Source organism: Arvicanthis niloticus, chromosome 1 (assembly GCF_011762505.2).
Source record: "Arvicanthis niloticus isolate mArvNil1 chromosome 1, mArvNil1.pat.X, whole genome shotgun sequence".
Lineage (NCBI taxonomy): Eukaryota > Metazoa > Chordata > Mammalia > Rodentia > Muridae > Arvicanthis > Arvicanthis niloticus.
This window is the reverse complement of record NC_047658.1, coordinates 20,488,215-20,500,244: the sequence shown is the minus strand read 5'-3', so window position 1 is coordinate 20,500,244 and position 12,030 is coordinate 20,488,215. Positions and strand designations below refer to the sequence as shown.

Here is a 12,030-nt window from a genome sequence, read left to right as displayed (position 1 = left end):
GGTCTCGAGTGGCGGAGAGTTTCGGGGACTCGGTTTGGCTCGCCTTTCTTCCTAGAGAGCATCCGGTCCAGCTCGGTGGCGCGTCCTCGGCCCGTGGCGGCTCTCTGACTGCAGGCCGCAGGGAGCGTAATCGCGACCGCGGCCGGAGGGGGAGGGAGCACGCGCGGGGAGGGGCGTGACCGTCACGTGACAAGGAAGTGCCGTTAACAGCGCTTTCCTCTGGTCCCTGGCGCCCCTAGATGACGTCGCAAGGGAGGGGCGGGGCGATAGCGAGTATGTGGTTCCGCTGTCAAGGCGTGTTGGGTGTCTGTGGAGCCTGCTAAAGAAAGCGATCACTCTGGTCTTTGGGGGCGGATCTCGGCCGGTTAGTCAGCCTGAGATTCTATGAGCCTGGCTTGGAAAACTTGCTTCCTGGACTTCTCCAGAGCTACAGCTGCGATTTAAAGTCAGAGCGGTTTAAAAGTTAGTTGTGATTGACGGGAACTTCTTGTGGTCAGGGACTTGTTCTGCTGCTCATCCTTCATCTCCAGCAGGGCCTCTAGGGCCTAGAATACGGTAGGCACTCGGAACGTTGAATGAATGAATGCAAGCATGAGCGAGTCGTTAATTTTTCTGAGGTAGAGTTTCCTTATCATTATTTCTTGGATAAGGAAGCTTCTAGTATGGAAATAAAGTCTATTAATTTCCCTTTGCATAATTTCTTCAATTTTTGTTACTTTGTGTCTTTCAAGCCTTTCCTTCAGCGCACCTTTGTGGGACTAGATACACTGTGGTTTGCTTTGGCTTTGTGAGCTGCAATAACTGTCTACAACTCTTGAATTATCATAAAAATAATCTTGGGAAGAGGAAAAAATGTTTCCATCTTACATGTATTCTACTTTCATTATTATTGGGGGAGGAGGTGGCATAACACCGCAACTTTTTGTAATTGGTTCTCTCCTATCTTTCTTGTGAGTTCTTGGGCCCTATTAGGATCACCAGGCACATCAGTAAACCATCCCTTGGGTTGTCTTCATCTTCATCTCCTCCTCTTCTTTTTCCTTTACGTTCGCCCCCCCCCCCTTTTTTTTGTGAGCGTTGTGACCCGTGGGAAAACCAACCTTTTAAAAAGAAGGTAGATGTCCACTGATTTGCCATCTTCTAAGAGGCTAGCGTTTTTAAATTTTTTTTCCTGACACCACATAGAAGTAACGTTTAAGCTCAGCTTTTTAGAAAAGCGGGGCTTATTGGTTTGAGAACCGCACAATTAAAGCTACAGAAGTTCACATTTATGGACAGGAAGGGAAGCGTTCAGGAAGAGTTCAGGATAGCTGAATAATAGGGTAAGATGGGAGATGAAGCTTAAAGAGGAAGTAAAGATGAGATCACATTGTAAGGGAAAGGAAGCTATCTTTTGCTTTTTGCTACTACTAGTTAGAAGTCAGTCTTAAGTCTCCTCTACTCACAATATCAAAAGAGAGGCTTTCTTCTTCCCACAGATTTCCTGGACAGTGGGAAGGCTTGACCTTCACTGATTTATCACTCCTTACTTTAAAATCTGTGTTTCCTAGCATCTGCCCATAGCACTTTACAGAAATTGTACAAACTCTCTCAGAACTAAATCCTTCAGTGACTCTCTGACCTACCAACTTGAGTTTAGTTTTTTTTTTTTTGGTTTAGAGTTGGAAGTGTTTTGTACCTTGAGCCCAATTTTGCATTTTCTATTTAACCAAGGACTAAACTCCGAGGATTAATTCTCCAACCACATTCAGCACTTTTCTGTTTCTGCTGTCTCAGCTCTGCCTGCTACCTTTCCCCCTTCCCTCCTAATAAAAGCTGACTTGGGAGTAGTGGTACTTCTTTTAGAAAGTTTTCTGTGGTCTTCTTTGACTTACTGTTATCCTTTATGAGAATTGTGTGTATTTGTATATGTGTATGGTATCAGGGACTTTCTTTTCGACTAGAATTGATTTCTGGAATTCTTTTACTCATATCCTCATGACTATGCTTATTATTTTACTAACTGCTTAATAAAATAAGTGACTGAAAGATAGTTTTCTTGGATAAGGAACTGTTAAATATTTTGAATGTCATGCTGAGTTTTTTTGTTTTTATTTATTTATTTTGGCTTGTTTTAGAATACAATTCTTACAGAGGTTAGGTTGTAATAAGAATATATTACTAGCAAAGAATAAAGCTGTATTTTATGTATACATACATGTGTGTGTGTGTGTGTGTGTGTATGTGTGTATAATAAAAAAAAAAAATCACAATGAAGGCAGGGGCACATTCAGTGATAGACCACGTGCCCAGTATGTAAAGATCTTGGGAAAACCAAACGTCCACATGTTTCTGTGTGCTGGAAGGTGTGCTCTGAGAAGATTAGGGCTTTGTTTTGTCCTCTGTTGTTATCTCTAGAACAGTGCCCAGCATGTGAGTGATGCTCAGTACATATTTGCTGAATGAACATGCTTCTAAAATAGCATCAAACCCACAAATCAAAGAAAAAATACAAACAGATGCTTCTGTTTGTTTTAGAATTTTTAATTGTTCTTCTTTTTGTTTGTATGTGGTATGTGTATATGTGTGTGGGGACATCTATGCCCATCTGCGTGTGGAGGCCAAGAAGGATATCATCATGTGTCTTCCTTGCTGTCTTTCCATGCCTGACTTTTCTGTGGGCGCTGGAGATGCAGACTCAGGACCTCAGGTCTATGCATCAAGCTCTTTACCCACTGTGTCATCTCTCAGCTGCTGCTGCGTCTCCCCCTTCTCTTCTTCACTAACTTGGTAGGGAGCACAAGATTGGGAAGTTAAAATTACTGAATAGAAGGTTTGAAGCTGCTTGACATCAGCTATGGTCAACTCCATGTGTTCTTCGGCATTGCCATTGAGGGCAAGCGATTTTTGGGTCCATTTCTTTCAAGCTGTTTCCAGGTAAAGCTCAAAAGACAGCAATAAACTTGTGTTCTAATCATTGAAGCGATTTGATTATAAGGGTTCCTGCTTTCACAGAATTAAACCAAGACTCACATACTTTGAGTGGTGACATCATATACCATCATGGCACTTGTGACAAGTCCATCTGTGGAGTAAAATCTCATGAGGATGATGGGAACCTGAAGCCTGCAGGCCCTAACATCATGTCCATGGAGAATGCTGGACCAGTCACCAAGTGCTTTCTTGTTTGTTATGTACACTGCCAAGACTGATTGGATGTTTTTTTTCCTCATATGAAAGATGACTTGAACATCTATGAGTCTGACAAAGACCAGCAAGATCACCAACTTCTTTTCTCTTTTTTCATGGAAATTGATGACATTTGACCAGTCTTCCCTTCCCAAAAAAGTGTACTTGAGAGCTGTTGAACAGATTGTGTTTCATTTGGCATTAACTGCTGTATATTCTTAGCTTACTTATTCCTCTCTGGTTTCTTTTGTTAAAGCCTTTATTCTTAATTAATTAACTAACTAATTAATTAAAATTTAGGTTGTGTATATGAACGAATGTGAGTGCTGCAGAGAGTGTGTGTGTGTGTGTGTGTGTGTGTAAGTCAGAGAACTTTTGTGAGTTAATTCTCCTCCCAGGTGTGATGTAGGGATCACATTTAGGTCATCTCAGACTTGACAATAAGCAAGTCTGGGCCCTCTGGCCAACTCTAAAGCCCTAGTTCTTTGAGGTCCAGTTCTCTGTTCCTCACTTCTCAGTAGGTTCATTCGTTCCTTTGGCATACATATGTTTCAGCGAGACCAAAGGGAAAGGCCCAGAGGCTTATCCTGTAGAGCATTGTACAACTGTCGGCAGATCACTAGGGTGTGATGATGGGGCTCTACTATTTGAGGTCTTTACAGAGGTTGCCTCTTCCTTAAACCTGTAGACAGATGATTTATGGCACCAAGAAACACAGTGGGATTGCTACTTTACCTGTGAGGGGCTTGGCCAGTTTTCCTTGTAAGTCTTACTCTGTCCATTTTTCTTACTTAAATTGTTCCAGAGTACAGTGGATAAGACTATGGAGGGACTCTGAGGGTCAGGGAATGACACAGTGTGAATGAACCTTTGCATATAATTGGTACCTAGGTGTGCCTCCCACCCCAACTTCCAGAGGTTGTTGCCTCTTTTTCTGTTGAATGTTAATATATGTTGCATAATTAGTATAATTAATTATAACACTAACATATGTTACAATTTTAAAATTGTATTTTTGCAGTTTTTTTTTTTTTCAGAGAGAAATCCTGTGTCTACTCCAGAACATTCTTCATCTTTCTGGCTAAATGACTTTTGTGCCAGTGATACCAGAAGCCTATAGCCATGTTCTTGCAGAGTTCGAGTCCTTGGATCCGTTACTCACAGCCCTGCGGCTGGACTCCAGCCGTCTGAAGGTGAGCCTTCATTTTGAGACAGAGCCTTGTGTAACTGTTACTTTTGTTTTCATATCCCTGTTGCTTGTGTTCTGTCGTTCCTGCCCCTGTGCTAGTTCCTTGTTTGTGGACTCTTGGGTCTCCTGCCTGCTGTGCCTTACATGGACATAGCTCATTCTTTATTTTTTTGAGCTATCATTTGAGTTCTTTCTCAGTTCTAGAATATGATACTGTTTACTTATTACTTATTTTCCCCCTTCTTGGTAATCTTGCTCTCTTCTCTCAAAAAGTAACATAGTTTATTATCATTAATAATATAAATGAGCATACCCCCTTATGTTTTGGAGCAACATGAACTACTGCAGTTACTCCAAGCAGAGGATTTTGATACAACCCAGTATAGAGAATAATGCAAAAGCTTTGTGGAAAGTACATGGTTCCCCGAAACCTCAGATTCCTGATTAAACACAGGGATGTCACCATGAAAAATAAAGTCTTATCAATCACAATCACAAGTGACTTTATTTATTTATTTATTTATTTATTTATTTATTTGGTTTTGGTTTTTTGAGGCAGAGTTTCTTTGTGTAGTCCTGACTGTATTGGAACCTGCTCTGTAGACCAGGCTGGCCTTGATCTCAAGAGGTCCACCTTCCAGCACCTCCAAGTTCTGGGGTTTAAACTACCACTCAGCATGGTTTTATTTTGAAACTTTTCCTGCTGCCTCAAATTACCCACTCTTCTTTCTTTCTTTTTTTATTTTTTCCATTCTTTCCCCTTTCTTTCTTCCTCTCTTTCTTCTCTTCTTTTCTCTCTCTTTCTTTCTTTCTTTCTTTCTTTCTTTCTTTCTTTCTTTTTTTCTTTCTTTCTTTGTCTTACCCTATAGCCCAGACTTGTCTGAAACTCACTGTGCAGCCTAGACTGGCTTAACTCTCACAGTGGTGTGCCTGCCTCATCCTCCTCAGTGCAGGGATTACAGGAATAAACCTGATGTCTCAATGCAGAATTCTGTCCTCTGAGAAAAGGGAACTACTAGCTAGGCTAGTGCAGTCAACAGTGTGAAGGTCAATATTGGAAGTGTTTTCAGCTGTAAGTCATAACACACCTTACTGTTGGACACAGCAGTAACTACATCAGTAATGGAGTCATGTGAGAATTCTGAGTGCTAATGAGGGAACTTGGAGAAAACAAGACAAGAATCTTGTGACCTGTTTCCTCAAAATACAGATTTATTCATGGAATGTGTGTTCATGCTCCTCCCAGGGGTAGCAGATAGGTGTTACAAGATATTGAATCTGTTTTTTGTTAGGATGTGGCTCAGCCCTTAGCACACAGTTTTAATCCCTCTGGCTGGAATATAGACATGCTCTTAGTACACACTTTTAATCCCAAACAATGAAGATAAACTTAATTTGTAAAAGGAAGCACCCGTGTTTGAAAGTGATGTCTAATTGAGTGGCAGAAAAAGTGACGAATCAGAGAAAGATTTGACAGACTAGGATATGCACTATTCTGTCTCAGGAAGAGAGAGGAGAGGGAAGCTACTTAAGGGAGAGACAGACAGTATGAAAGGAGAGTCCAGTACAGGATACAGTAGAGTTCAGAGGGAGAGTAGAGCAGCACAGAGAGGGAGAAGGAGGCAGGTTTACCAGAAGAGATTTACAGAGTCAGCTTGAAGAGAGAACAAGCTAGACATAGATGAAGACAGAATGAGCAAGAGAATGAGAAGGAGACAGGAAATTAGAAAAGACTGCTAGACTTAGTTTGAGGCCAAGCAGAGCAATTCAGAGGCCGAGAGGAAAGGCAAATTGAATAAATCATCTGGGAGAGGAGTTTGAGCCAGAACAGCTGAGCTGAACCACCAGCTAGAGTTCAGAAAGAACAAGAAAAGGTGAGCTTATTCAGCAGCAAGTCTCAGAGGCTGGGAACATTCTAGGCCTAGATAAGATTACGCAAAGTCTAGAAGCTTCCAGAACTAGTGCTAGGTTAGCAGACTGAGGCAGTAAGCTTCTGAGACAATTACTACAGGAAAATAAAAGATACTTTTACAGATAGGAGTGAGTTTATTTCAGTTGCTATTATTCATTTGCCTCTATGGAAACCTGTTTTTTCCACTTGTGGCTTGTCCCTGTGATTGAACACCTTACTTATGTGATTCTTCTTAATCCTCAGAATATACATTGTCTAATGCTCTGAATAAAGTTGGCTATTGTATGAGACTTTATTCCTCATTTTTAGGCCCTGCTTTTCCAGGTTCATGCTGCCAACTAGAGCGTTAAACACCTTACAAATAGTGGTTAATGTAATAAGTACATTTGTAATCTTATTGGACCTCAGCATTACCTTAGGGTAATGGTCCTAAATGGTTTAGGGTAGTGACCCAGTGAGGATACTGAGGACATAGTATATCATACATGTCAGCTTAATTACAGTTGTAGTAGTATAATATCTTGTCTACATTAGCAATTCCAGTAGGAATGAGGAGCCAAGAACAAAGGTTTGGACATTCTCTTGACTCAGTCTTTCATTAGAGAAGACAACGCTTCCCAAGAAGTTTCTAGCAAGCTGCATCTGTTGGCTGGGACTGAGTCCCTTGGCCAATGCTGCCAGCAAAGGAACCTACAAAAAATGAATACTTTTTTTTTTTCAGCTTCTGTATTGGAAAGAAACAAAGTTAAAGAGGGTTGGAAATAGTTTTTAGTCAATCTCCTGACACATTTGGCACAGATATTGTGTATAGCATGGACGTACTTTTCTCTGGTGGCTCAGGAAAGAACTGAGCAGGCTGAAGTTGTAAGAGACATGGCCGTTGTGGGATCTGCATCTGAACCCTCACAGTCTGATTGTGGGTGTATGTGATGGTTCTGCAGATAGAAATGATTTAAGTGAGCAAATGATTCAAGTAGCTGTTTTGTCCCCTGGTAATTCTGTTTCCTCCATTGTAACCAGCACTGGAATGACCTGATCAAATTATGAAAATATGAACTGTTTAATAACTGATTGTGACAAAGAAAAACTACACATTTATACAATTGAGCCTATTCACCTTTTGGAGATTCAGCTAAAAGTTTCAAAGGGAACTGTTCTTTGTTTGGCATATTTTAGTATTCTAGGATTATAAAGGAGTACTGTTACATTGTATCCTTGTGGGCAGGGGAGGGAGGAAGGAAGTGAGCACAGACCTGCAGTACTTATTTCAAGTGGCTAGGTTATTTTTAAGTGTTGGGAATGCAGCCTAGTTTCTTGTGCAAGCCAGGTAGGTGTACTATAGCTGAGCTACATCCTCAGTGCACAGTGGACCTCACAGTTGTCCCCTCATGCTCTTAGTGTACCAGCATAGCTGTGTCTCGGAAATGGCTGGCGTTAGGCAGCACAGGAGGAGGACTGAATCTCATTCAAAAAGATGGCTGGAAGCAAAGGCTGTTTCTCTCTCACCGGGTAAGACCAAGGACATTCACCCATTTTTTTTTTTTCCCCAATGTAATCAATCATTTAGAGTAAAAGAAGAATGAAAACAAACTATTCTTGTCTGATGTTCTAGGAAGGGGCAGTCTCCCAGATTGCCTGCTGTTCTCATGATGATGATTATGTTGCTGTAGCTACTAGGTAAGAAACTCTTAAAGCTGACTTTTTCCAAGTGTACGTGACACTGACATGTGTGCTTGTCAGGATGACCATCCATCTCATCTCACCTAGCACTCACTGTCCCAGTATCAGTTCTGAAAGTCACATCTGGAGATCCAAGTCTGCCCAAGTCATCTGGGATGGGTAGTTGGTCACCCTAGTGCTTGTGGAAAATGCTAATCTGAGACAACAACATCTAAAAGATCTTAAACGACAAAACGGGCAAAGTCGCTTCTCCCTGAGGAGCTAGTACACGCTGGGTGTGTCTCATTGTCTTCTCAGGACCTGCTTCTTTGCCTAATCTTCATGCTTAAGCCTATACTGGCTCTAATCTGGCTGAGAGAGAGAATGGGAACAGAGAATTTTGAACACTTATGTTCTCCTAATTTATTGATCTGATGGCCAAAACAAAGAAGTGAACACTTTGATTTATAACTCTTTCCCCTAAGAACAAGAGTTTATATTGTATTTAATATGGCTAATACTTTGCAGTTGAGCTTTCTTTTTTTGTCATTGCCATAAGTTTTTTGTGATAACTTTTTTTTATTAGATATTTTATTTACACTTCAGATGCCATCCCCATTCCCCCCCCCTTAGAAAATCCCTATCCCATGCCGCCTTTTCCTTTTTGCATTTATACATTTTTTTTTGTTTTTGTTTTTGTGATAACTTAATGTTGCTTGTAACTTGTCTACAGTCAAGGTCTTGTAGTTGTTTGGGAATTAAATCAAGAGCGTCGTGGGAAACCAGAGCGAATTCATGTGTCCTCAGAACACAAAGGCCGAAAAGTTACTGCCCTCTGTTGGGACACAGCTGTTCTGAGAGTCTTTGTAGGTGACCATGTGGGCAAAGTATCTGCCATCAAACTCAACACTTTGAAACAAGCAAAGGTGAGGAAACACTCCAGCTCCTTGTATGTGTCCTGTGATGTAAGGTGTTAACTTGTGGAGCTTTGAATGAAGGATACAGTTTTATCTGCTGCGTTTTCTAGAAGTCTTGGAGAATTTATCTGTTACTGACTTGCTTCGGTGCAGAGTCCTGGGAGAAGAAACATAACTTGTGTTGTCTAAGTTACTCTAATGGACCTACCAGAATATTCTGGATTGTCCATAATGACTCACCAACGTTATTTGATTTCTGATACAAGTTTGATTCAAAATACAAGAAAGCTGGACATGGTGGTGCATGCCTTTAATCCCAGTACTCTTGAGGCAGAGGCAGGCTAATTTCCGAGATGGAGGCCAGTCTGGTCTACAGAGTGATTTCCAGGACAGCCAGGGTTACACAGAGAAACCCTGTCTTGAAAAACTAAAAATGAAGTAGAGTTGAAACCATACTCAAAAGGAGAAATACTTTCAATAGGTGAAAAATTCTAATGTATATATTATATACTAATATATTTTTTTCATTCTAACTTCACAAATAGATAATTACAAACAGAACTTTGAGAAAGTTTTGTAGTTAGGTATCAAATTATTTCACAGATATTTATTTATTTTATTTATTTTATTTTTTTGAGACAGAGTCTCTCTATGTAGTCCTGGCTATCCTGGAACTTGCTACATAGACCAGGCTGGCCTTGAACTCATAGAGATCCTCCTGCCTCTGTCTTCTGAGTGGTAGGATTAAAGGTGTGTGCCACCATGTCCAGTCTCACAAATTTTAAGTGCTGGAGACTATATATCCTTGTATACAAATTAAATTCTGGCTCATTTTATTTCACCTGTTTTTACATTTATTTCTTTTACTGTACATATTATAAATAATTTATCAAATATATTTCTTTGTTTTGCACATTTTGAAATTGGAGTTAGGGACAGTTGTGAAGAACCAAGTGGGTTCTTGGAAGAAGAACAGCAAATACTCTTTAACTGCTGAGCCATATCTCTAGTTTCTTATTTGTTGATTGATAGGATCTTTTTACATAGTCCTAACTTTCCTGGAACTTCCTATGTAGACCTAGCTGGCTTCAAACAGAGCCTGCCTCGACCTTCCAAGTGCTGGGATTAAAGGCGTACACCACCATACCTGGCTGCTTTTTTTTTTTTTTTTTTTTTTAAAGCGTTTTGAACTTTTAATTTTTTTTTTTTAATTTATCACAGCAGACTGGCCTTGATCTAATTGTCCTCTGGTTCAGTTTCCTGAGTATTGAAAGTACAAGTGTGTGCTTGTACTCCTGGTGTATTTTGGCTTATTTCAACAGGTCAAGCAGAAGAGATTGTGTATGTTGTAAATATATTTCCTTCTCACATACCTTTTAGGCAGCTGCTGCCTTTGTGATGTTTCCTGTTCAGACGATAATAACAGTCGACTCGTGTGTTGTCCAGTTAGATTATTTGGATGGAAGATTACTTGTGTCTTCACTGACTCGATCCTTCTTGTGTGACACTGAGAGGTATTCATTAGCTGACCACACGTTAGCTATATAGAATTTCAGGCTTTTCAGGTCTAAGTTCTGCTAGTCATGGAGTCAAAACCCTTTGAATCATTTGTAGATGTTAATAAGGGACCATTTAAATGCAAGTTGATGTCAGAAAAGAGGAGACAGAGGTAGGTGACTAAGACAAGCAGTTAGTGAACCCTACCCATCATCATGGCATTACCTAAGTGCCATGAGAGTGCCAAGCACCTGGCTTCAGTGTGTGCAGTCGGAGAGCCTGCCTTGATTTTTGCTGTTGCTCTTTTTAAAATTTGTCGTCTACTTAATGGCATTTTACTAGTGGGCAAAATTGGGTAAGGAATTACTATATGGTTTGTGAAGTGACAAAATCACACTAAAGTTTGAAGGTTGGAGACACAGGAGCAGTAAATGGCAAAGGAATGCTAGAGGTGTTTGTGCAGTACCAGAGCAGATTAGGACACAGTTTAAATGAGTATTATCTATCTCTGACAAAGTTCTTTAGCCACTCTCCATACTCGGAAGTGTTCAGTGGCCATTGTTTTCATGCTGGCTCTAATTAGTTTGCTAGCTGCCCTATTTCTTAGATTATCCCAGTGGTGGCTCACGCCTTTAATCCCAGCACTTGGGAGGCAGAGGCAGGCGGATTTCTGAGTTCGAAGCCAGCCTGGTCTACAGAGTGAGTTCCAGGACAGCCAGGGCTACACAGAGAAACCCTGTCTTGAAAAACCAAAAAAAAAAAAAAAAAAAACCAAAACTTTGTTGGGGACTGGAGAGATGGTTCAGTGGTTAAGAGCACTGACTGCTCTTCCAGAGGTCCTGAGTTCAATTCCCAGCAACCACATGGTGGCTCACAACCATCTATAATGGGACCTGATGCACTCTTCTGGTGTCTGAAGACAGCTACAGTGTACTCGTATACATAAAATAAACACATAAATCTTAAAAAAAAACTTTGTTATGTGAAACTTTAAGCTTGCTCTGAAAAGTGAGAATTTTACAATAAACGAGGCTGTAAGTGTGCATTTCATGGGGTACAGCTAGAGTTGAATTGTAATGTAGAATCTGCTGTGGAAATAGCACGTAAAATTAAAATTGTCCCCTTCTATTATTAGCTGTAGCTCAGTTTGGGGGATCATGGATAGTATAATAACTTAAAGGTTCACACAAATTTTTTTTTGTTTAGTTTTAACCTACATTCTACCCAACAAATAGCGTTCTTTAAAAATTGGAACTCCTGAACTGGGTTTGGTGGCACATGCTGTTAGTAACTCCAGCACTTGAAGTAATGGAGGTAGGAGGATCAGGAATTCAAAGTTATTTTTGGCAATATAACAAATAAGCAGTGTAATAAATAAAATTATAAGTTCTTATAGTAGTCTGTATATTTCAAAAGCCCACACCCGAGATAGGGTTTTTTCCGAGTGTAACTAGCACTGGCTGTCCTGGACTGGCTTTGTAGACCAGATTGGCCTCAAACTCATAGAGATCTGGCTGCCTCTGCCTCCCAAGTACTGGGAGCAAAGGTGTATGCTGCCATGCCCAGCTATTTGAGAGCATTTTTGCATCCATATTTTTAGAGTAAAACAGTTTATTTACAAAGCAAATAAGTAGAAGAATATTTATTGGTTCGTCGAGGGTCTTAGCAGAGTCCTCAAAAGAACATAT

At 40.5% G+C, this 12,030-nt stretch overlaps 1 protein-coding gene across 2 annotated transcripts in view; it reads left to right on the top strand.

The window, feature by feature from the left end:
* Positions 1-241: 241 nt before the first annotated feature.
* Hps5 (HPS5 biogenesis of lysosomal organelles complex 2 subunit 2) overlaps positions 242-12,030 on the top strand; it is a 43,197-nt gene continuing 31,408 nt past the window's right edge. The window contains exons 1-6 of one of the 2 annotated variants that reach the window (XM_076934660.1): positions 242-555; positions 4,206-4,361; positions 7,668-7,778; positions 7,882-7,946; positions 8,662-8,854; positions 10,226-10,359. In XM_076934660.1, coding sequence (XP_076790775.1) covers positions 4,254-4,361; positions 7,668-7,778; positions 7,882-7,946; positions 8,662-8,854; positions 10,226-10,359 — 611 coding nt within the window. In that variant the 5' untranslated portion in view covers positions 242-555; positions 4,206-4,253. Of the gene's footprint in view, positions 556-4,189; positions 4,362-7,667; positions 7,779-7,881; positions 7,947-8,661; positions 8,855-10,225; positions 10,360-12,030 lie in introns of both variants that reach the window. The other variant, XM_034486379.2, reaches the window with a different exon arrangement.